The 24,518-nt window shown below is 36.9% G+C and overlaps 1 protein-coding gene across 2 annotated transcripts in view; it reads left to right on the forward strand.

Annotated features, from left to right (window-relative positions):
* The window catches only part of LCA5 (lebercilin LCA5), a 90,839-nt gene extending 81,874 nt beyond the window's left edge, over positions 1-8,965 (forward strand). For both annotated transcript variants that reach the window (XM_077750316.1, XM_077750317.1), the window contains 5 exons: positions 1,323-1,419; positions 2,135-2,277; positions 4,390-4,522; positions 6,248-7,144; positions 8,093-8,965. In XM_077750316.1, the coding sequence (XP_077606442.1) occupies positions 1,323-1,419; positions 2,135-2,277; positions 4,390-4,522; positions 6,248-7,116 (1,242 nt within the window). In that variant the 3' untranslated portion in view covers positions 7,117-7,144; positions 8,093-8,965. The remainder of the gene's footprint in view (positions 1-1,322; positions 1,420-2,134; positions 2,278-4,389; positions 4,523-6,247; positions 7,145-8,092) is intronic.
* The last annotated feature ends 15,553 nt before the right edge of the window (positions 8,966-24,518 follow it).

Raw genomic sequence — 24,518 nt, forward strand, 5'->3', positions numbered from 1 at the left:
TTCTTCCTCAGATAACCCTATGGTTATTTTAAAAGTTGTTTCAGGGGCGCCTGGGTGGTTTAGTCAGTTAAGCATCTGTCTTTGGCTCAGGTCATGATCTCATGGTTCATAAGTTTGAGCCCCACATTGGGTTCTGTGCTGACAGCTCAGAGCCTGGAGCCTGCTTCAGATCCTGTGTCTTCTTCTTTCTGCCCTCCCTCCCTTGCACACACACACACTCTCTCTCTCTCTCTCTCTCTCAAAAATAAAGATAAAAATAAAGTTGTTTAAAATAATGCCCTTTATTTTCACAGTGTTGGTAGGAAGTATTTACACTATTTAATTTTGTTAAAGGTGTTCTTAATTCTATCCAGAGGTCATTGATGGGTGGAAGTTTTGTGCAAAGTTGAATGTTTATTCATTATCTTACATAGAGTTTTCATTTTTTAAATCAGATTCTCAGAACCATAGTCCCAAAATGATAAAGAACACTGTGTTTTTGAAAAATGTCTAGTTTTTGGGGTGCCTGGGTGGCTCATTTGGCTCATCTGACTTTGGCTTAGGTAATGATTTTACGATTCGTGGGTTCGAGCCCTGCATTTGGGCTCTGTGCTGACAGCTCAGAGCCTGGAGCCTGCTTTGATTCTGTCTCCTTCTCTCTCTGCCCCTCCCCAACTTGTTTGCTTTCTCTCTCTCTCAAACATAAACATTAAAAAATTTTAAAAAAATTTTTAGTGTTTATTTTTGAGATTCAGAGTGCGAGTGGGGGAGGGGCAGAGAGCGAGGGAGACACAGAATCCAAATCAGGCTCCAGGGTCTGAGCTGTAAGTACAGAGCACCATGAGGGGCTCAAACTCATGAACAGTGAGATAATGACCTGAGCCGAAGTCAGACGCATAACCGACTGAGCCACCAAGGTGCCCCATTAAAAAACATTTTTTTAAGGCATCTAATTTTTAACCAATTCAAAACCCATGTTTGAAAGTGGGTTTGAAACCCACGAAATTATTTTGGTCTCTGTTGGTAAGTCTGAAAGACATTTTCAAGATAGTACTAGCTCCATCAGGTAGGAGTAGGTAGAAAATGTTTTTGCCTTATTAATGCTTGTTTTGTTTTTTGGTTGCCGGTACATATTGCACTTCTTGGAGAGAATCGTTGCTCTACCCTAACCTAGATGTCCTATAGACATTCCTTTCTATAGTTTGGTAGGTAAGAAGGGAAATTGAACTAGGTATAATATATTCTAGTTTGGTAAGGAAAATAGCAGTTGACAAGGTGAGAATTTTTGTTTTATTTTAAACTGATACTCTACATCCTTAATTGTATTATGGGTTTCTTTTCAGGAAAAGGAGAGAGAGCTGGATATAAAAAATATATATTCTAATCGTCTGCCAAAGTCTTCTCCAAAGAAAGAAAAAGAATTTATATCAAGAAAAAATGGTATAGTGGCTATTATAGTTGAAAAATCATATTGTAGCTGTCACTTACTAATAATAAAATCAAATAATTCTGAAGTAGAAGGCCGGCAAAGGGGAAAGAACTTCTTCAAAGTAAACTTAAATTTCCTTGTAGCTAATTTTCAGAAATCTTGTCAACTTTCTCAGTTTTTCCTGAGGTTGTTAAATTATGTTTTACATAAATTATAATAAAAAAAATTTAAATTACTTTTGAAACTTTTATGAAAATATGTAAGAATATTCCTACCTGGAGATTGATTATATTATGGTGAACCTTTATTATGCATCACATAGCTTTAATAGTTACATATTTTGCTAACTTTATTTCATCTATTTTTTTCTACTTCTAGAGTATTTTAAAGTAAATCCTAGCAGTCATTTAATTTCACACATAATACTTCAGCATTATGCATTTTTTTACTTTTTTTTAAACAAAAGTATAAGTTTTCCTCTTTTGAATTGCAGAAAGTTAAAAACAAACTTTGTAAAAGCTTAATAGGGTTTACCTGGCTAAATTGTCCTTAAGTTACATCATTGCCAGGTAATCCTAGAAGCAAAAACAGTAATAGTAGATAGGCACAGAGCTGAGCAAAACATGCATTATCTCATGTAGATGGTGAACATATACCAGTTAAATTCCATATGTCTTAGCACTGTTCAATATGATTAGAAAAATTCTTTTGTAATTTTCATGGTAGCTGCATGCCAAAGTGATTTTATAGACCAGTGTACAAAAGGAGTACAAACCAGTGACGACTTCGAGCTGGAAGAATTTCCTATAACACCACAAACAGTTATGTGTTATGAAAACAAATGGGAAGAACCTGAACGTCTTACTTTGGTGAGTTTAGCAACATGATTAGGTACTAAACTCTAGGTCTGAAGTTTTTCCCAAAAACACACTATCAAGTGTTTCAAAAGTTAGCAATGAAGCTAGTGCCATATCTGTGATATTTGCAAGTAGTCTTTTAAAGACAGGTAACACCTATGTATTTTATGAAATTCCTTTGGATCAACTCTTTGTTTTCATTGCAGCTTTCCTATGCTTCAGGAAGGTTAGTTGTACCTTCTGGATTGGAGATAACAGTTTCTTACCTTTTATGTACCCAGAGAATCTCAAATTCCTCCTTGCTCTTATATTTAATAGCAAATTATAGTAGTTTTCAAGTGCTTTTTTACAATTAGTCTACATATTTTTTTGGTCTCCTATTATATGAGAATTTTATAGATTAATTAAATGTTGAGCAAAATAATTGCAGTGGAATTTGACTTTATATAACTGACCATTTAAATTAGAGTGAAATTCAGGGGAGTCTATTTTGGACCTTCATTGAAAAGGACTTACATACTGAATACCAGAAAGTTCTTTTTTCTCTAAGAGAGTTCTATATTTTCTGTTTACAATTTAAATCCCAAAGAAAATAATATACCATGGTTCATTCATATTTCATACATTCCTGTGTTCTTGTGCCCTGTAAATTTTCCAGTGACGCGGAGCTCTTTCCCTGTGGTATGAAACAGACAGAATGGTCTGATTTGGTTCTTTGGCTGTGTGCGCTAAATGCCTTTCTTTGTATATTTTCACTGTCATTGAAACTGGATCATGTTTTCTTTTTGAAAAGGGTAAAGTGTGGAATAGAAATTCATTCTTAACTTTAAAAGGATTAAAAATGGTCTGTATAAGATTCAGCATGAGGAGCAGCAACCTAATCGAGTGAAGAGTACAGCCTTGGTCTTAGCACTGTTTTTTAATTAAATTCTTGTTCTCACATTTTAGTTGTGACTTCCTTGAGCTTCTGTTTCCTATTGTATAAAATGTGGATGGGCTACCCATCAGGATTGTGGTAATAACTAATCACAAAGTTTATAAAGCTCTTAAGACTGATCCTGCCACTTTAAAGGGTCTTAGCAAATGGGAATGTTAAATACCGACCAATAAGTTCCTGTTGGAAAAAGACCCCGAATACAGTGGCTCAAGCCAAGATACAGATTTTCTTTCTTTTCTAATAGATTGAAGGTCAGTGCACAGTCCAGGATAGGCCAGTAGGCTTATTCCTTGGTATCATCCTTTGTCTTACTGTTCTTGCATCTTAAAGAGTCTAGTCCTCCTCTGTATGGTTGGAACTGGCTCACCACCCTTGTGAGGAGGAGGAACAAAGTGGAGGGCGAGCAGTTTTTGTTTTCATAAATGAGATCGGAAGTTGCATCTGTACTTTCACTCACCTCCCTTTGGTCTTGTTTAGCTCCAGGGGATGTTAGCAAATGTGGTCTCTGGGTGAGCAGCCCTGAGGCCTGCTAAAACTGCAGGGATTCTGTAACTGAAAGGAAGAAGAGGAAACTGATCCTAGGGACAATGCTCTGCTATACTGAGTAATAGGTATTTTACTTTTATTCAGAAAAACTATACACACATATGAAAGGGACCATAAGGAACAAGTAATTATGGGTTTACATTTTATTTATTTAAATTTAAATATTTATTTATTATAAAACTTATTGGAGGCTTTGGATATAGTGTAAACTTGTAAGATTCAGTGCAGTTGCTACTGCCTATATTATAGCTTAGCACCTTCTCACATGGCTTCCATCAGTGGTTAGTAGCCTTTTCTGGTTAACTGAATTAATCAGATTTTGTTGTGAAATGCACAAAGCAAGGATACTTCTCAAACATATCTCTTCAGAATTGTTTGTAGAGTATTGGCTTCAGTTCTGTTATATTTGTTCTGATATATCTACTTTTTAGAAAAGTTTTAACTAAAAAATAATCTTGTGTGCCTTTGAAGCATCTTTCAAAGGGTGGTAACTTGTGATTTACTGCTTCATTTTAAATTAAAATTTGCTTAAGTTTCTAACTTAGTTGATATCATACTTAAAGGTAGATAAATCTATGATATTTAAATGGCTTTTTCTGCCTTTCAACCTGTGAACTTGCATTTTTAAAAAAATGTAATAGGACCTGGAATTGCAAGAGAGAGGTGAGCATGAAGAAGCAGGGATGCTACACCCAATTGTGAAAAGAGAAGAAAAATTTGTGAAAGATCAAGAACTCCATGTTATAAAACAGGAGGTTGAGAAGCTAGAGGATGGTAAGAAAAGAATTTGTTCAGTTAAGAGATGAATGAGCATCTTTTGGGAAAGAAAGGGTTAGCATCCCCTGATATTCTAATGTTTTCCAGCTGCACAGAGAATTGGTTGTACAGAATAAGAAGAGGTTAATACAGGGGTAGGGGGTGGTCTTTTAGGAATCACAAACATTTCAATAAAGTTACTAAGGAAGGAAAAAAAATGTTAAGTTGCTATTTGGGGTTAGGGAATAAGGACAGTACCTTCAGAAAATTTAGATGAAGTAGAATTCAAATGAAAGGGGAAATTTTTGTGTATAAATTAACTAAAACTAGATGAAGAGATAACCAAAGACAATGCACTTTATTGGCTTGACCTTAAGACTAGCCCAAACATTAAAATGAATGAGTTGTGAGATCCTGAATATATTCCTGTAAATTTTCTTTGGTTTTAGTTTGTAAAATAAATCTTTAATGTGTTCAACCATTGGTATGGAAGGTTAGGAAACCAACTCACATAGTTTCAGATATTGAAAACGAAGTTCAGGAATAAGTTCATTTCCATCTGGATAAAACATCTTAAATGTGTAGCTGAGAGGGATCCGATCCCTGACGCTAAACCTCTGCATAAATTTTGTTAGTCTTACAGAGAAACCCTTTTTTCCCCTTAAAGTTAATGGAATATAAAATTATGACCTAATTGTTGCTTCATTTAGTGTGTGTATATATATGTGTGTATGTGTATTTGGAACAATGTAACAGGAAAATTAGAAGATACATTACTGTTGGCTAATCCACAAAGGGGGATTTCCTTTCACATGTTAAAATCTAGAATAGAAAATTAGGTAGTAGGTCGGCTGTGTCTAGGTACTGAAAAAAAGGATAAAGTAACAGAAGACTGATACTTTCTTTTCATCTTTATTGTTTTTTTTTTTTTTCTGGAGTTTGGAATGGTCTCTAACCAGTGAGAATGTATGTCATGCACTAAAGCTTCTAAAAGTTGTATACCTCATGCCCATACCTTAAAATACTTCCCTGTATATTATTCCAAAGTAAAGACATTTTCTTACATCATTCCAGTATAGTTTTCAATTTTAGAAAATTTAACTTTGATACAACACATTTCTCTAATCTGCCGTCCATATTACAGTTTTGTCAGTTGACACAGTATTGTCCTTAATAGCATTTTCTACTCCATGATAGGATCATGAATTGCATTTCGTCCTCCTATCTCTTCATCTTTCTCTAAAGATTTTGTGAGATTAACATTTATGATGAATAAAGACCCATTTACAGAAAAAGAATATTCCTCATTTGAGGTTTATCTGTGAAGTTTTAATTAGATTCAGTTTAATGTATCTTTAGTCAGAATACTATATACATGATGTGTCCTTCTCAGGGTACAACATCTAGAGTTTCCGTTTATTTTTAATTTTAAAATAAACTCACTCCATCCATCCATCACTCTCCACTCAGTGTGTAGCACTATATTAGGTATAAAAAGTAGAGAACCTTCTTCCTTACCTCTAAACTGAAAAACGAAATTCTTTCCATAAACATGAATTTTAAGTGCAGTACACATTAAGTATATTCTTTTTGAATTCCATAATATTATGTGTAGCAATGAAATTTACAGTGTTCATCCTTACTATGCTGATAACTGTTTTGTAAAAGATGAGAACTGAGTTTTCCTACTTAAAAATATTGACTGCTGTGTAATCCAGTTTTTTTTAATTTGATTTCATACAGAGTGGGAAAGAGAAGAATTTGCTAAAAAGCAAAAAGACAAGATACCTTTGCTGGAGAGAGAAGAAAAGCCTGCATTGGAAACTGGAAGATACCAAATGGAAATGTACCGAATTCAAAATATTGATAAATTGGAAGACGAGGAAGAAGAAAGGCTGAAGAGAGAAATGCTACTTGCTAAACTGAATGAAATCAACAGAGAACTTGAAGATTCTCGGAATCTAAAATGCCCTCCTCTGCCATTTCTTCCTGATTTGGAATCAAAACTGCACTCCCCAGAGAGAAGCCCCAAAACATACATGTTCCCTGAATCCTCGGAGAGCATGTTTAATGGCCATCATTTGGAAGACATCAGCCTCTTTGCTACAAAAGGGGATGGTCAGAATCCAGGAAATATTAGAAGCCTAGCCTCTCCAAATGAGCTTACATTTGGCAGCTATGTGCCTTCATTTGCAAAAAAAACATTTGTAAAAACATCAAATCCATTTAGCCAAAAGAGTGGCCTTTTGGATCTCCAAAGAAACACGATAGAGAAACTTGGTAAAGACAGTATAGATTTAATTACAAGAAAAGAGAAAAAAGCTAATCTGATGGAACAGTTATTTGGTGCCAGTGGCAGCAGCACCATTTCCTCAAAAAGCAGTGACCCAAATTCTCTGGCTGCCAGCAAAGGAGACTTTGACTCTCTCAGTTTTCTCCCTGGGGATAAAAGCAGCAGGGATAGAGAACGTGATGAAAATGATGACTTTTTCCTCAGCGAGGGAAGAAGTTTTCATCCAAATAGACATCGATTAAAACATGCAAACAGTAAACCAGCAGTAAAAGTAGTAGAATCTGTAGAAGATGAAATTGAAGAGGTAGTCCTGAGATGACCAACCACAGTATACATTTTTCCCAATTGTAAATATTAAAGTATTTTAATACCATATTTATTATAAACATTTAGAAATTTTAATATTAAAGTCCTTATTAAGGAATGATTTTTAGTAGATAAATACAGTGTAAATGAAAAGTAGATCTTATCACACCACATAGCTAGTTTGTCAAGAATGAAGGAGACTCTTTTGAATGAAACCAAAAATAGAGACGTATCGTACTTGGTTTTGACTTTCGATCTGTAGGAAGTTTTACTCCATTGGAGTTCAGTTTATTTCCTATTTTTCTCCCTATTTATTTATTTACTTATTTTTGGTCATATTCTCACTGACCTAAATATAGTCTTCCCCCTGGTAGTTGAGTGGAAATTAAGGGTGAGAGGCTCTGGGTTAGGAAGTGTAGCTCCCAGACAGTGGGGAGCCGGTGCTGCTTAGCAGCCTTGTGCTCTGTGGGCAGGGCAGGGGTCTCTTTCTGACAGGGCAGAGTTGAGCTACTCTCAGAGCAGTGACATCATAGAGGCTGCCTTAAATCACTTACCTACAACCGTGTGAAGTTATTAGTTGAATTCAGAAGACATTTGTCTGTTTGCATGGGTAATTCCCCTGTCATGGCTCCCGGAGGCTTGGGTACAGTGTAATCAGAAATTCCTCTCCTTGTTCTCCTACACTCTTTGTATCAGTGACTAGGTGTGAGATTTTATTACCCAAATACACAAAATTGAAGAGATTTCATTCGAATACAGAAACTCAATTATGTTTCCAGAGTATGTAACTTGGAAATTTTCATATATACTGTAAGGTTTGAACTTCTGTCAAAACCAAAAATAGACAATGAGAGTGTAATACTGTTGGACTTGTAAGACTAATTGTGAAGCAAGCTTGGGTTAAAAATGTTTTAGGGATGGGGCTTATGCCTTGCTAAGTAGGATAGATGTTTTTCTGTTGAAATGCATTGGTCTTTTGCTGTTTGTAGCTCCCTTCAGCTGCAGAGGAGTTGATGACCTTGGACTATGATTGGTCTTTAAGAAGCGGTAATATACCACCAACCAAGGAGAAAACACTGTTAAAATGAAGAGTGATGGAAACTGTGTCAGGGGAAGCATAAGAAAATGTAGATTGACACTTCTGAAGTAAGCTTTTTTTCCTCCAAAATTTAGTATGTTGCTAATAGTATGATTTCTGATGCCAAGCATATATACTGATAGATGAGGAGACCAGAGTGTTTTTATCTTGGGTTCTTATGAATGCTTATTATTGAATATAATTTCATAACTATTTGGTGAGACTTACCTGGATAGGGCTCTATGAAAAGGTTGGCTATCACCTTTTAAATTGTGTTACTGTCATTGATTGGGAACAATCTCCCAGAAGTGCTAAACTACATTAAAAAATTGTTTTAGTAAAGAGATTTTATGTCTGATATAAATAAGCTTGTTGCAAATCATTCTAATATATGTAAATCACATTATCATAATGCAGTTCTTGTTAAAATATTATGTAATGCTAATTTTGTTCGTAGCTGCTAATTTTTCTGCCAAAAGTATTCAGATTTTTAGGTTGTTTTAAGAGGCTTTTAAAAAGCCTTTTAGTAAAGTTTTATATTGAGATCATTTTAATTAATCTCTTGCTTTTTTTTCTACATAATGTTTTCTAGTCTCTTTCATCAGATATAACAAGACAGGGTTATTAAAATTAAACCTAAAATTAAGTTACAGACTTAGAAGCATTATGGTTTTAGGCATTAGGATTGGAGATTAAAATGTATAGAAAAGGTTTTTCTTTATGAACAAACCTCAGAGTAAATCGTTTTTTTTCCTAAATGTCAAGTTAAATTTGTTATTTGTATTCCGAACTCTTAACTAATAAAAACTAAAAACACATGATGGCTCTTTGTTTGAATGATTCCTTAGGTCACTCAGGAAATTCATTGTAGAAACAGGACCTGCAGTGTTAATTTTTATTTCTTTATTCACCTTTTCCCCCCTGCTCTGTCCAGTATCTTTAATTGAAGTAGATGAATTTGCCCTAAATCAGGTTAGACAGTATGCTAGTCTTATCAGATAATTATAGTTTTAATTAATCCTTTCACCCTTAATAGCTATCCTAATGGCATATATTGCTCATAATATAAAAAAGGTGGGGAGAAGGAGGATTAAATTGAATCATAAACTTATTTCACGGCTGACTCGCTGTTTTTTCTGACCCTCTTCTCCATCTCCTATCAGACGTACTCACCTTCTGGTATCCCTGGTTGAATGTTAGCAGGATACAGTATGCAGATCTGCCCTATGAAAAGGGGAAAGGAAATGTGTGTTACGGTGACAATGTGGATTTTTTAGAATTAAAAAAGGAACTGTAAATTGTCAAGAAAAGATATGCCTTTAAAGCTTTTTCTTTTCTACACAACAAATGGCCCTTTGACATTAAAGTCCCCTTTTGTATCATTTGAAAGTGCTCTCTTTTTAGTAAAGAGTGTGTGGTCGGTCATTCATTAATGTGTGGTCGGTCATTCGTTAATGGGGTGCCCTGCATGCAGCAGGTGCCAAGGGAGTGAGGCAGACCCTGCCCTTGCCCTCACAGTGAACACAGAGCACAGTGAGCCAGGCTGCACACAGTTCCATCCCTCCCCTCCCGCCCACTCTCTGAATGTCCTTGGGTTGCTCAGCTGCTACTGCTCTTTTATAACACTTTTTAACGTAGTTATGAGGGATGAATGAAATACTTAGGTTGGTGCTTGGCAGGGGTGCCTGGCACGTTATAAGCACTCCGTAAACATCAGCTGTTATCATAGCTGATTGAGGTTCTTTTGAAAAATAGAACATAAGTACGTACATATAATATACTGACACTACATTGCACAAGATAACAAGCAAAAGAAACCCACCCCAAATTACCATAAAACATCTACACTAAATATGTTGTACCTCTTAGGTCTGCACTTGGAACTTTCCTTGCTTTATTCATCATTAACTGCAGTAAGCCTCAGAGAAATAAAATGAAATACAGAAAACCTAGGACTTTATGATTGCATCGGGTGACACTCTGTACCCCAGCTCTCCCACAACGTGCGTGACCTTGGATAAGCTACAAAACCTCTTTGCACCTCCTTTCCCCCTCCCTCATGGAAATTTCATACATTAAATGAGTTGATGATACATGGAAGACAACTGTAAAGGCTCAAACTATTGTTGACGTTTTGGAAAGGTAATGGAGAAACAGGGAACAGAACTGATATTTGTTGAATGGCAGTTGGGTGTTCTTATGCATGTGCTTTAGCTCATTTAATCCTCACAAAGTTTTTTTCTAAAGCAGATACTCCCATTTTACAGCTGGGGCTAATAGACTATATTCAATAGTCCCAATTTAAGAAGCCCAAATTAGATATTTTAGAAAATAATTTTGCATTAGAACTTTTTAAGTGGTAAGTAACAAACCCAAATCAAACCAGCTTAAACAAAATGAGGAAATTATTTTTGGCTTAACTATGGAAAGCTCTTTGATCTGGAGGTTCAAATAACAATGTTTACACTGTCCCATCTCTTAGCCTGGCTCCCTTCATCTGGCACTGACCTCAAAAAGAAAATCTTTCCTATACTTCTGGCAAAAGTCTGGTTGGCTAGTTTGTTATGTGCCCACCTGTAGGGCTGGTGGCATTGTGTAAGGGAAGGAGGGCACTCTACCCCTGCCTTGCTCCATGGAACGATCACAACTTCTACAGAGAGGGAGAGGCATTTTTCCCTGATGAAGAAATTTTAGCCATAAAACAGCAATTTACTTTACAGTGATGGTGGATTTGGTTCCAGACCACCACAATAAAGTGAGTCAAATTATTGTTTTGGTTTCTAGTGCCTATAAAAGCTCTTTATACTATAGTCTATAAAGTGTACAATGGCATTATGCCTAAAAGTAATGTGCATACCTTAATTTAAAAATATTGCTAAAAAAAAATACCGTCATCTGAGCTCCCAGCGAGTTGTAAACTTTTTGCTGGTGGAGGGTCCTGCCTCAATGGTAATGGCTGCTGACTGATCAGAGGTGGTTGGTGAAAGTGGGTGTGGCTGTGGCATTTCCTGAAGATAAGACAACAGTGAAGTTTGCCACATTAACTGGCTCTTCTTTTCATGAATGATTTCTCTGTAGCCTGTGATGCTGTTTGACAGCATTTTACACACAGTTGAACTTTAAAAATTACAGTCCTTTCAGACCCTGCTGCTGCTCTGTCAAGTAAGTTTATGTGATCTACTAAATCCTTTATTTCAGCAATCTTCCCAGCATCTTGAGGAGCAGATTCCACCTCAAGAAACCGCTGTATTTGCTCCTCTAAGCAGCGGCTCCTTATCCCTTCAGGTTTGATCATGAGATTGCAGCAATTCAGGCACATCTTCAGGCTCCACTTCTAATCATAATTCTTTTGCTGTTTCCACATCTGCACTTACTTCCTCCACTGAAATCTAAAAGCCTTCAAAGTCCTCCCTCTGTGAGGCATGGACTCAACTTCCAAACTTCTGTTAATGTTGATATTTTGATCTTTTCCCATGAATCACATTCTTAATGCCATCTAGAATGGTGAATCCTTTCCAGAAAGTTTTCAGTGTACTTTGCTTAGATCCGTCAGAGGAATCATTACCTGTGATTTAATGGTCTTGAAACCATGTATTTCTTAAGTAAGATTTGAGTGTGAAATTTACTCCTTGGTCCATGGAGACAGAATGGATGCTGTGTTGGCAGGCATGAAAACAACATGAATATCACTATACATCATCAGAGCTCCTGGGTGTCTAGATATATTGTCAATGAGCAGTAATATTTTGAAAAAGTCTTTTTCTGAGCAATAGTTCTCAATGGTGGGCTTAAAATACTCAGTAAACCATGTTGTAAACAGATGTGCTATCATGCAGGCTTTGTTCCATTTATAGAGCCAGGCAAAGTAGATTTATCATAATTCTTAAAGACCCCAGGATTTTCAGAACGGTAAAAAGCACTGGCTTCAACGTCAAGTCACTGGCTGCGTTGGCCCCTAATAAAAGAGTCAGCCTGTCCTGTGAAGCTTTGAAGACAGCTACTGACATCCCCTTTCTAGCTATGAAAATCCTAGATGGTGTTTTCCAAATTAAGGCTGTTTCATTTACATTGAAACATCTGGTTTGGAGTAGCCTCCTTCATTAATGGTCTTAGCTAGTTCTCCTGGATAACTTGCTGCAGCTTCTACATCAGCACTTGCAGCTTCACCTTGCATTTTATGTTTTGGAGATGGCTTCTCTCCTTAAACCTCATGGACCAATATCTGCTAGCTTCAAACTTTTCTTCAGGAGCTTTCTCAACTCTCTCAGCCTTCATAGAACTGGAGTCTTGCTCTGAATTAGGCGTTAAGGGAATGTTGTGGCTGGTTTGATCTCCTATCCAGAACACTAAAATTTTCTCAATATCAGCAATAAGTCTGTTTCACTTTCTTACCATCAGTATGTTCACTGGAGTCGCGCTTTTAATTTCCTTCAAGAACTTTTCCTTTGTATTCACAGCCTCGCTGTTTGGTCTGTCAACCAAAAGCTTCCAACATGCCTTCATCATGAAGCATAATCATTTCTAGCTTGTGATTTAAAGTGAGAGAAATGTGATTATTCCTTTCACTTGGATACTTAAGAGACTGTAGGATTTTTAATTGGCCTAACTTCAATATTGTTGTGTCTTAAGGAATAAAAATGCCCAGGGGGAGGGAGAGAGATGGGAAATGGCCAGTCAGTGGAGCAGTCAGAACATACACAACAGTTGTTGATTAAGTTTGCAGTCTTATATGGGAGCTGTTGGCACTCCGAAAACAATTACAATAGTAACACCAAAGATCACTGATTAGATATTTTTATATGGTGACAGATGATAGCTGCCCTTGCTGTGACATTATAGACTTGTTGAATCACTATGTTGCACAGCTGAACTGTATGTAACATTGTGTGTCAGCTATATTTTAATTAAAAAATCACTAATTAGAGACCACCATACAAATAAAATGAAACAGTTAAAAATATTAACAAAAATCATTAAAATGTGACACAGAGGAATGAAATGAGCAAATGCTGTTGGAAAAATGACAGCAACTTGTTCAATGTAGGGTTGCAACAAAGCTTCAAATTATAGAAAAAAAAAGAATAGTTGTAAAGCACAATAAAGTGAAGCACAGTAAAATGAGGTATGCCTGTGTTTTCCAATTAACAATTTTTTAAATTAATGGCTCTTACGGAAAAAATCTCAAAAGGCTCTTAATGGAACAAGCATTAGTTACTCAAAACTCCTTACTCCCAGCGACAAGCCATTTTTGCAGTAAGATTACAACCATGGGGTTGCACTATGAAGTTGATTTTGCTGTTGAAGGGTGAGCTGTCCCATCATTATTGTTAGATGAGTCTGTAAGACGTTAACACTTTAGAGTTCACAGAAAAGTTCCAGATATGTAGTTTTTATACCAAATGGTACATTTGGGAAACATATCCATATATAAATGAACATATTCTATCTCAATCTAGAGCCAAACAAAAATTAGAAGTGGGTAGCCAGGATAGGGTAGAAAGAGTTGGGTTGGAGTTTGCCACTTACTAAGTACAACTTTGGTCAAATAATTTAACTTTCCTTAAGATGTGAAATGGGGCCGATCATAGTTTACAGTTATTGTGAGGATTAAATGAGATGATGTTTTCTTGAGAGAAGAGAGTAAGTAAAATAGGCATGTCAGTAGAGGGAGAACATTACCTATTAACCATTTTCTCTTGTTTCTGTATCAACACTCCAAACTTTTCTTTTTCTAAACAGCAGAAGCTTGTCAATATGGGATTTTAAAAACTAAATATGATATTTTACCCTATAACCTGCCATCTTTGAAGTCATCTTGTCTTTATGGACCCACGCAGAAGTTGCAGTCTCCCCCAGAAGGACTTTGCCGCTCCTGTGAACAGGCAGCCTGTGGGAGAAGCAGTTTTACACACATAGTTTTGCTTCTCCAGTTGTTTCCATGGAGGAGTAACAGAAATAGGAGCCCATGCTCTGGCCTGAAGGCAGAGTATTAGAATTCAGGAAGAAGCCTCCCTACTAGTATAGCTAGGGGACGCCCTGAATAGCATGGCCGAGGGCAGCTGCCTTTCTTCTCTCTTTAACTGACCTGAATATCAAATTTCAGAATTTTTGTCCCAGTTAATATGGATCCTGGCAAGGCCTACTTTTCACACTATCTGTAACAGGACATCATAGACTTCAGGGGTTTTTTTAACCCTGAGAGAAAGCACCTGCAAACTACCATGTATACACAATTGGGATTCTGAAAACCTCTGGGTACACCTAGAAACCAGGGTTTATTGCACTGTTTTTTTCTTCTACAAGAACTTCCCTCCAAATCTTAAATTTACCTCCAACCATTTGTTTCTGATGTCAGTAACATCCTAATTTACTCTCTTACATACTTTTAGAAGAGCTCCTTCAATAATCGGAACAAACCTCTATGTTCTGTATACAAAATATCTTCCAGCAGAGAAATAGAATCAGTAGAACCAAAGAACATATGCCAAGAGAATCTGTTAATGTTATCACCTCAAACATTACTACTGGGGTCCAGAATCAGTGGGGCCCATAACTCCAAGGTCTAGTTTTAAATAAACAAATTTGCTTTATTCTTTAGGCAGTAGTTCTCAAAGTGTGTCTCCCTCTCACCCCCCCAAGCCTCAACAGCGTCCCCTGGGAACTTGTTAGAAATGCCAGTTCTCAGGGCATCTGGTTGCCTCAGTTGGTTAAGTGTCCCACTTCGGCTCAGGTCATGATCTCTCAGTTCGTGGGTTCAAGCCCCGTATCGAGCTCTATGCTGACAGCTCAGAGCCTGGAGCCTACTTCAGATTCTGTGTGTGTCTGTCTCTCTGCCCCTCCCCTATTCTCTCTCTCTCTCTCTAAAATAAACATAAAAAAAAAAAAAGAAATGTCAATCCTTAGGCTCCACCCTAGACTAGACCTCTAAATCAGAAACTCGGGCATAAGGCAGTCTGTATTTGAACAAGTCCTCCAGGGATTCTGATGCAACTCAAAGTTGAGAACAAGTGCTCTGAGCTAACACTAGTAAGTGAGTGGTTGAGGGGCATTCCTGCTTAGATTGGCTACCTGCAGGGTTTTACAAATTGACATTTAGCACAGCTTGGGATCACAGTGTGCATGTAAAGTATATGAACTCACCTTTGTCCCCTCACACTGCACTTTTTTTTTTCTTTTAAGTTTAAGAAAGACAGAGCATGAGTAGGGGAAGGGCAGAGAGAGAGAGAGAATCCCAAGGAGGCTCTCCAGGGTCATTGAAGACCCTGATATGGGGCTTGAACTCACAGAAACCATGAGGCCATGACCTGAGTGAAATCAAGAGTCAGATGCCCAACCGACCAAGCCACCCAGGCACCTCCTCACATTGCACTTTTTGGACTAGAAACGAACCACTGTCTTTTTTTTATGGCTACAACAGTTAATGGACTGTAACAGTCAATCCTCTGCTATATATCATAAGAGTTGAACTAGTCGGGGAAAAGGAATGCCACTGGAACAACCAGCACCAGAAAGACTGGGTGGTTCATATATCATTCCTCTATCATAGCCTATTACCCCTAAGCTTCCAGAAAAACCCTCAAAATGCTGTCCTACAGTGTTTCCTAAAGAACTAAGCAATATGGTTTAAATTTGACATTCTTTGTAGGGCACATATTTTGGTAGAGCAACAAGTTTATTAAATTTAAAAGTTTAGCTTTTTCAAATTTTGAAAGTGTGTGTGTGTGTGTGTGTGTGTGTGTGTGTATCCACACATGTGTATTTAGTGGTCCAGACAAGTAGTTTCTTTGCTTGAGGTTTAAGAAATATTAAAATTATCTAAATGAAATTGGCCTGTAAGTAGGGAATATGTTAAAATTAGAAGTACTCAAATTTCTCATGTGTTGACTTTTTGCATGTGTGAAGACAGATGTATATACACAAGAATTTTGATCTACATCCAGAGGTAGTACTTACCTCTATCTACAAAAGTAGGCCGTGTGTTAGGGGTTTGGATTTTGTTTGCTATATAAAGTCTCCATCTGTCTTTCTCTGACTTCCTTGATTTATATGTGTGTTACCAAAAAAGCCATACCTCATCAAGGACAGACCTGCTGCTGTATAATCTGTTATAAACATATATAGATATAAACAGATAAAGATGGTTCCCAGTATTGTGCCATGTAAAATAGTGATGGTGGTGATGATGAGGTAGAAGGAAGTGGTGGTAATGAAACTAGCTACATTTCCAAATGTGTACTCAGGAGAAAGATGGTTTTTCTAGGGTTTAGATCCCATAAAATGCATTACCACTAGAAAATGTATATTTGGATGGGCCATTGAAAATGTAGTGGGATTGTACATTTTAAATATATTCTTAAAGCTGTGATTATCCAAATGTAATTTTGACCTTGGACTAGCAATCTCTTAGAGTGATCAATATATTGGTTCTCACACTGCCACAGCAATCGTAACTAATTTCCTTGTGGAATCATAATTTTACCAATTTCATTTCTACTCTGTTGATAAGCAAGTAAAAAGTTCTCTTTTAGTTACAAAATTCTCCCCTTACACTCCTTTACCAGTTCTCATTTTCAGCTGTGACTTAATTTCTGTTTCTAAGTATTTTTTTGATTAACTGCAAAGTTTGATAGAGCCAGCAGCATAATTAAATCGGTGTATATTGTCATTTGGGTCTTTCCTGAGCTTGCTGAAAGGTTGCTAGGATACTCTTTTAAAGATACAATTCTCTTGATTAATTGCAAAACCTGGATTGCCCAAGTAACATTTTTATTAATTCATAAAAATACAGGTCAGGGTTGCATTTAAATTTATAGCAAGATGAGTGGTATATATCTCTGGATGCTTTTAGCTTTACAGAAATGTATTTAGGTACACTTATAAAGAATGTGTTTTGAATAATAATTTAGTGAATGAGAATTAGTCACTTTTATTTAAGGGAGAATATTCCTTTGTGTTGCACAATATATATGGGTTTGGGACTGAAAGAATTCTGAACTTTAAATTGCCACTAGGAAATACATCTCCATGGTGAAACACTGAAGACATCCTATTATAGTCATTAGGATTATTATTATTGACATATACAGTTCCAAAATTTCATATAAGGTACAGTTATTGTTTCTGGTTGATTTAATAAAATAAATCAAGAAGCTGATAAAGAAAAACAACTTCATCTACAATAGCTTGATGTGATATGGCCAGTTGTTTCAAAGGTTAAGGATGAGCAAATGGCTTTAAATGATTGGCATTCTTCCAGCAATTGTTTTATGGCTAATAAATCTGAAAATAACTATGACTGAACCTACTCAACTGTCAATCATCCAGTTCATCTGTTCATTCATTTAAAAGGAGTTTATGGGGCTTATATTATATACAATGCACTTTAGTAGAAGTCAAAAGTGGATTTTTAGATGACATGAGGTTTTTATTTTGGAACAGCAACTTTTATACTCATATGGAAGATAGATTGCACCATTTGAGAATTACAGATAAGAAGTAAGAGAACATAAATAACCAGAAAACAATTAACAAAATTAACTTTAAGAAGACTGAAATCATATTATGGATCTTTTCCAACCACAATGGTATGAGACTAGAAATCAGTTACAAAAAAAAAAAACAGGAAAAAAAACCCCACAAACAAGCAGAGCCTAGACAACCTGTTAGTGAATAGGCAATGAACAAAGAAATCAAAGAGGAAATAAAAAAATACATGGAAGCAAATGAAAACACAATGTTCTGAAATCTTTGGCATGTAGTAAAAGCAGTTCTAAGATGGAACTTATTTATATATTCATTCATTCATTCATTCATTTTTAACATGGAAATTTATAGCGATCCAGGATACCTCAAGAAACAAGCAAAGTCTCAATCTCAATCTAACCTTATACATAAAGGAATTAGAAAAAGAAGAACAAAGCCCAAAGCCAGTAGGGGGAAAAATAATAATAAAGATCAGAGCAAAAATAAATGAAATGAGAAAAAAGAAAAAAATCAAGGAAAGCAAGAGCTGGTTCACTGAAAAGATAAAACTGATAAACCTTTAGCCAGACTAATCAAGAAAAATAAGAAAGGACCCAAGTAAATAAAATCATAAATGAAAGAGAAGTAACACTGACACTACAGAAATACAAAGAATTATTTTTTTTTCTTGGAGAGTATTCTCTCTTTTTTTCCTATCTCTCTCTTTTTTAATAGTTTATTGTCAAGTTGGTTTCCATATAACACCCAGTGCTCATCCCCACAAGTGTCCCCCTCCATGCCCATCTCCCCCCTCCCCCCCAGAAATACAAAGAATTATAAGAGACTACTACAAAAAAATTATATGCCAGCAAATTGGATAACCTAAAAGAAAAGGATAAATTCCTAGAAACATGCAATCTTCCAACACTAAATCAGGAAGAAATAGAAAATCTGAACAGATCAATTACAAGTAACAAAACTGAATCACTAATCAAAAAACTCATAAGAAACAAAAGCCCAGGACCAGATGGATTCACAGGTGAATTATACCAAACACTTAAAGAAGAATTAACACCTATTTTCCTCAAACTAATGCAAAAAATAAGAGGAAATAAAGCTCCCAAATACATCAACAAATCCTCAGTAATCTTCAACAAAAGATTAGCAAACCTAATTTAATAATACATTAAAAGGATCAGTCACAACAAACAAGTGGAATTCATTCCAGGAATGCAAAGATGTTTCAATATTCACAAATCAATCAGTGTGATACACTTCATCAACATAAAAAAGGATAAAAATCATGGGATCATCTCAACAGATGCAGAAAAATGCATTGACAAAATTCAACATCCATTCGTGATAAAAACTTTCAACAAAGTGGGTTTAGAGGGAACATGCCTCAACATTATAAGACCATAGATGACAAACCCACAGTTAACATCATACTCAATTGGGAAAAACTAAGAGCCTTTCCTCTGAAATCAGGAACAAGGCTAGGATTCCACTCACCTCTATTATTCAACATAGCACTGGAAGTCCTGTCCATAGCAATCAGACAGCAAGAAGAAATAAAAAACACCTATGTTGCTAAGGAAGAAGTTAAACTCTCACTATTTCAGACAACATTATACCATACAGAGAAAACCCTAAAGACTCCACCAAAAAAAAAAAAACAAAAAAAAAAGCAAAAAACTATTAGAAGTTATAAGTGAATTTAGTAAAGTTAAAAAATACAAAATTAATACCTGGAAATCACTAGTGTTTCTATACACTAATAACAAAGTAGCAAAAAGAAAAATTAAGAAAAAATTCTGTTTATAATTGCACCAAAAAAAATAAAATACTTAGGAATAAACTTTACAAAGGAGATGAAAGACTTGTACTCTGAAAACTATAAAACATTGATGAAAAAATTGAAGATGACACAAATGGAAAAATATTCCATGCTCATATTTTGAAAGAATTAATATTGTTAAAACATTCATACTACCCAAAGCAATCTAAAGATTCAGTGCAATCCCTATCAAAATACCAATGATATTTTTCACAGAACCAGAAGAGTCCTGAAATTTGTATGGAATCCCCAAAGACTCCAAACAGCCAAAGTAAGCTGGAGAAAGAAGAACAAAGCTGGAAGTATTACGATTCTAGATTTCAAGATGCTATAAAGCTGTAGTAACCAAAACAGTATGATACTAGCACAAAAATAGACACATAGATCAACAGAACAGTATAGAAAGCCCAGAAATAAATCCACCCTTATATAGTCGATAATCTTTGACAAAGGAGCAAGAATATACAATGAGGAAAAGACTGTCTCTTCAATAAATAGTGCTGCGAATACTGGGCAGCTACATGCAAAAGAATGAAAGTGGACCACTTTTCTACACCATACACAAACAGATTAAAGACCTAAATAGGAGATCTGAAACCATAAAACTCCTACAAGAAAACATAGGCAGTAATTTCTTTGACATTGCCCATAGAAATATTTTTTTTAGATAAATCTCCACAGGCAAGGGAAACAAAAGCAAAAATAAACTATTGGAACTGTATCAAAATTAAAAGTTTTTGCACAGTGAAGAAAACTATTAACAAAAATGAAAAGGCAACCTACTGAAAGGGAGAAGATATTTGCAGATGATATATTTGATAAGGAGCTACCCAAAATATAAAAATAATTTATACAACTCAACACCAAAAAACATGTGATTAATTTGTTTCTAAAGACGGCATACAGACAGCCAACAGACACATGAAAAGATGATCATTAATCATCAGAGAAATGCAAATCAAAATCACAATGAGATATCATCTTACACCTGTTACAATGGTAAAATAAAAAAGACAAGAAAAAACAAGCGTTGATAAAAATTTTGAGAACAGGGGCCCCATGTGCACTGTTGGTGGGATTGTAAATTGGTGCAGCCACTATAAAAAACAGTATGGGGGTGGGGGGCGCCTGGGTGGCTCAGTCGGTTAGGCCTCCGACTTCAGCTCAGGTCATGATCTCATGGTTCGTGGGTTTGAGCCCCGCATCGGGCTCTGTGCTGACAGCTAGCTCAGAATCTGTCTTCAGATTCTGTGTCTCCCTCTCTCTCTGACCCTCCCCTGCTCATGCTGTCTCTCTCTCTCTCTCTTTCTCTCTCTGTTTCAGAAATAAATTAAAAAACATTTAAAAATATTTTTAAAAAAACAGTATGGGGGTTTCTCAAAATTTTTAAAATAGAAATACTATATGATCCAGGAATTCTACTTATTGGGTATTTACCTAAATAAAACAAAAATACCAATCAGGGAAGATTCCTATGTTCATTGGAGCATCATTTGTAATAGCCAAGATATGGAAACAACCATTAATAGATAAATGGATAAAGTAGATGTGAATAAATAAATAAATATTACTCAACCACAAAAAGCAATGAAATCCTGCCATTTGTGACAACATGAATGGACCCAGATGGCTCTATGCTAAGTGAAAAAAGTCAGAGAAAGACAAATACTATATGATTTCATCTGTATGTGGAATCTAAAAACAAGGGAATAAACAAACAAAAAGCAGAAACAGATGCATAGAAACAGACAACTAGTTGTTGCCAGAGGGAAAGAGGGGTGGGGGAGCTGGCAAAATGGGTGAAAGGGAGTAGGAGATATAGGCTTTCAGTTATGAAATGAATAAATCACAGGGATGGAAGGTACAGCCAAGGGAATTTAGTCAGTGGTATTCGAATCGTGTTGTATGGTGACAAATGGTGAGCATAGCATAATCTATACTGTTCAATCATCATGTACACCTGAAATGTAACTGTGTAAACTATACTTCAATTAAAAAAAAAGAATGGATGGAAGAGTAATGTTACCAAATGACAGGGTAGATTCCTTCTGACTTTGTTCCTTCTTATAAGAACAAGTAACAGCTACTCATAGACAAGACACCAGTGAGACAATCCTAGAAACACAGAAATGAGGCTGAGGCACCCCTCCCCCCATCACACACACCATAGAAACAAGGACAGACTGCATTAGAAGGGTAAGAAGAACAGTATACTTCCCCCTGGCTGCCACAGTGGGAAGAGAGAGCCCAAGAAGCACATTCAGAACCCCCAGCATTGTGGATCATTTGTGGGAGCCCTTATTCTGGTTTCGTCCCATGGAGATCACAGGACAATCTGCTGGGCTCAGCCACTACTAATCTAATTGTGATGAACGGGTGGGGGCGGGCTTCTAATAACCAACACTCAGATCTTGGTAGAGTTTCCACCAGCACAGCCGAACTAGTAATCTCAACTAGCAGTTCTCTCATCAGCAACCCAAGTCAGGGGAGGGGGCAGTCTGACCAGAGGACTCAGTAGAGTGCAGGTCTGCCTAATTTGGGTCCCTAAGCAAGGAGTTTCACTGTAGCCGGGTCTTCCCACGCCCAACAGGGGTACTGAGTCATAGCCTCACCTGCTGTAAATTGGGAGTCCCAGATCTCCCTAGCAGAAAGCCTGTTCAAGAAAATTTAGGAGTTAGTGGAGTGGGCCTTCTTAGTCCTCCCCAGGTAAGAGCCTGTGTTACAGCCCCACCTGCTGCAGAGCGTGGCCCACAGCCTCATCCAATAGGAATGGTTGGAGAGAACACCTGGAAGCTGTGTAATCCAGCAACTCTCAAGCTAAGAGGTGGGCAAACAGAGCTGATGGTCCTCAGAGCAAAGCCAGTGATCCTGTTTGGCAGGAAACTGGGGTACAGGATGGCTTAAGTTAAGGTCACAAACAAAGAGCATTAGTGGCCTTAGAGCTGCTTCACTTGCTGCACCTGGACAGGGAAAAAACTCATAGCCCCACCTGTTAGCAGTAGGTGGGCACTGCCTTCAGTCTGCCTGACCAGGGAAACTTACCAGACCACAAGGGCAGCTGTGTAGCCCATCCAACAGCCTGGCTTATGGTAACACTTGCACAGAAAGCTGAGCTTGTAACTTTCCTTGTCTACAAAGCAAAGCCAGTAGTGGCTTCACCAGACCAGGTATTTGATGTACGCTCTTGCTTTATTTGGGTCCCAAACAATGAGCTGTGCAGACCTAAGGCCTTTCCTGCTGCTCTGTCTATTGCTGAGTATAATTCTCAGCCCTGACAGGCTAGTAAGCCTGAGCAGAGTCTAGGCAATAGCAGAGCCCATCCTACAACCTCAGTTGGGCGGGGAATTAAGCCAGCAGCCCCAGCAACTGTTCTCAGTATCACGCCCCTGACCTCAGAGTGTAAACAGTTACCTTGTCCCAAATTAGACCCTAATAGCAGGTCCCACCTGCCCAAGGACATTACTAGCAGACACGTCCAGAAACCCAGACCAAGCTGACTGGTGAGGAGCTGTCTCTGCCAAAGTGAACCTATAAAGTCTGGAGGAAGAGACCACTTATCCAAATGCACAGATACCAACACAGGAATCAAGAATCATGAAAAATCAGGTAAATATAACCCCAGGAAGGAAAACTCGCAAAGCTCTAATAATTGATCCTAATGAAGCAGAGGTCTATGGACTGTGACAAAGAATTCAGAATAATCCGCTTAAAGAAATTTAGTGAACTACAAGACACACAGAAAACTAAAGAAAATTAGGAAAATAATGCCTAAATAATATGAGAAGTTCAACAAAGAAAAAAACATTAAAAACCCCAGAATTCCTAGAGCTGTAAAATATAATAACTGAACTGAAGAATTCAATACAGAGTTTCAAAGGCAGATTCAACCATGCAGAAGAAGAGATCAGTGATCTGGAAGATAGGACTTTTGAAATTATCCAGTCAGAGGAATAAAAAGAAAAAAAGAATAAAAAAAAAAAAGAATGCCTCTGGGAATGATAGGAAACAATAAAAAGAAACAATATCCACATGATAGGAATTCCAGAAGGAGAAGAGAAAGGGACAGAAGATACATTTAAAGCAATAATGGCTGCAAACTCAAAGAATTAAAACTAGAACTATCACAGGGGGACGTAGGAGACTGAGGAGATAACAGTGACAGACTGAAAGGAGACTATGAAGACGGGTTTGGGAGGTAGAGGGTGAGATGAGGAGCTCCTTTGGAAGCCTACTGAGTTTGTTGTGGGACATACATACGGACATGCTGAATCAACAAAAGGAAGATCTACACCAGAGAAACCAATTTGGGACTCAGTCACATATGTATTGAATTTGTAGCCATAGGTCTGCACAGGGTTACTCAGTGTTTAAAAACAAAAAAAGTATAAATGGAAACAAATCAGTAATAGTAGAGATGATCACGTCAGTTTTCCTAAAGATCATTGTCACTTTAATTGAGTTTCATAAATACCTGAAATATACAATTTATGAAGTTTCTGGGTCTTTATCCCATCTGAATTTCCTTCAAGTCCTTCAGGGTAAGAAGTGTACCTTTAAAAAAAATTAGGAGGGGCGCCTGGGTGGCTCAGTTGGCTAAGCGGCTAAGCGTCAGACTTCCTCTCAGGTCATGATCTCACTCGTGGGTTCGAGCCCTGAATCAGGCTCTGTGCTGACAGCTAGCTCAGAGCCTGGAGCCTGTTTCAGATTCTGTGTCTCCCTCTCTCTCTGACCCTCCCCTACTCACGATGTCTTTCTCACTCACAGAAATAAATAAAACATTTTAAAAAATTTTTAATAGGAGAGGCTGTCAGTTGTTAAACATTTTTAAGACGAAGTAACGTCATTGAGTGAATAGACAATACAGATAAGCAAAAGAACACAAAATTAACCTGTAGTTCTACCACTCATTTGAAATGCCAATTGTGTGTGTGTGTGTGTGTGTCAAATTTTGGACTTTGCAGCTTGTTCCAATCTGCCTTTTACCAGATCTTACCATCACATCTTTAAAAAAAATAATAATAATTAAACGGGGGCACCT

Source organism: Crocuta crocuta, unplaced genomic scaffold (assembly GCF_008692635.1).
Source record: "Crocuta crocuta isolate KB4526 unplaced genomic scaffold, BGI_CrCroc_1.0 scaffold9, whole genome shotgun sequence".
NCBI classification, from domain to species: Eukaryota; Metazoa; Chordata; class Mammalia; order Carnivora; family Hyaenidae; genus Crocuta; species Crocuta crocuta.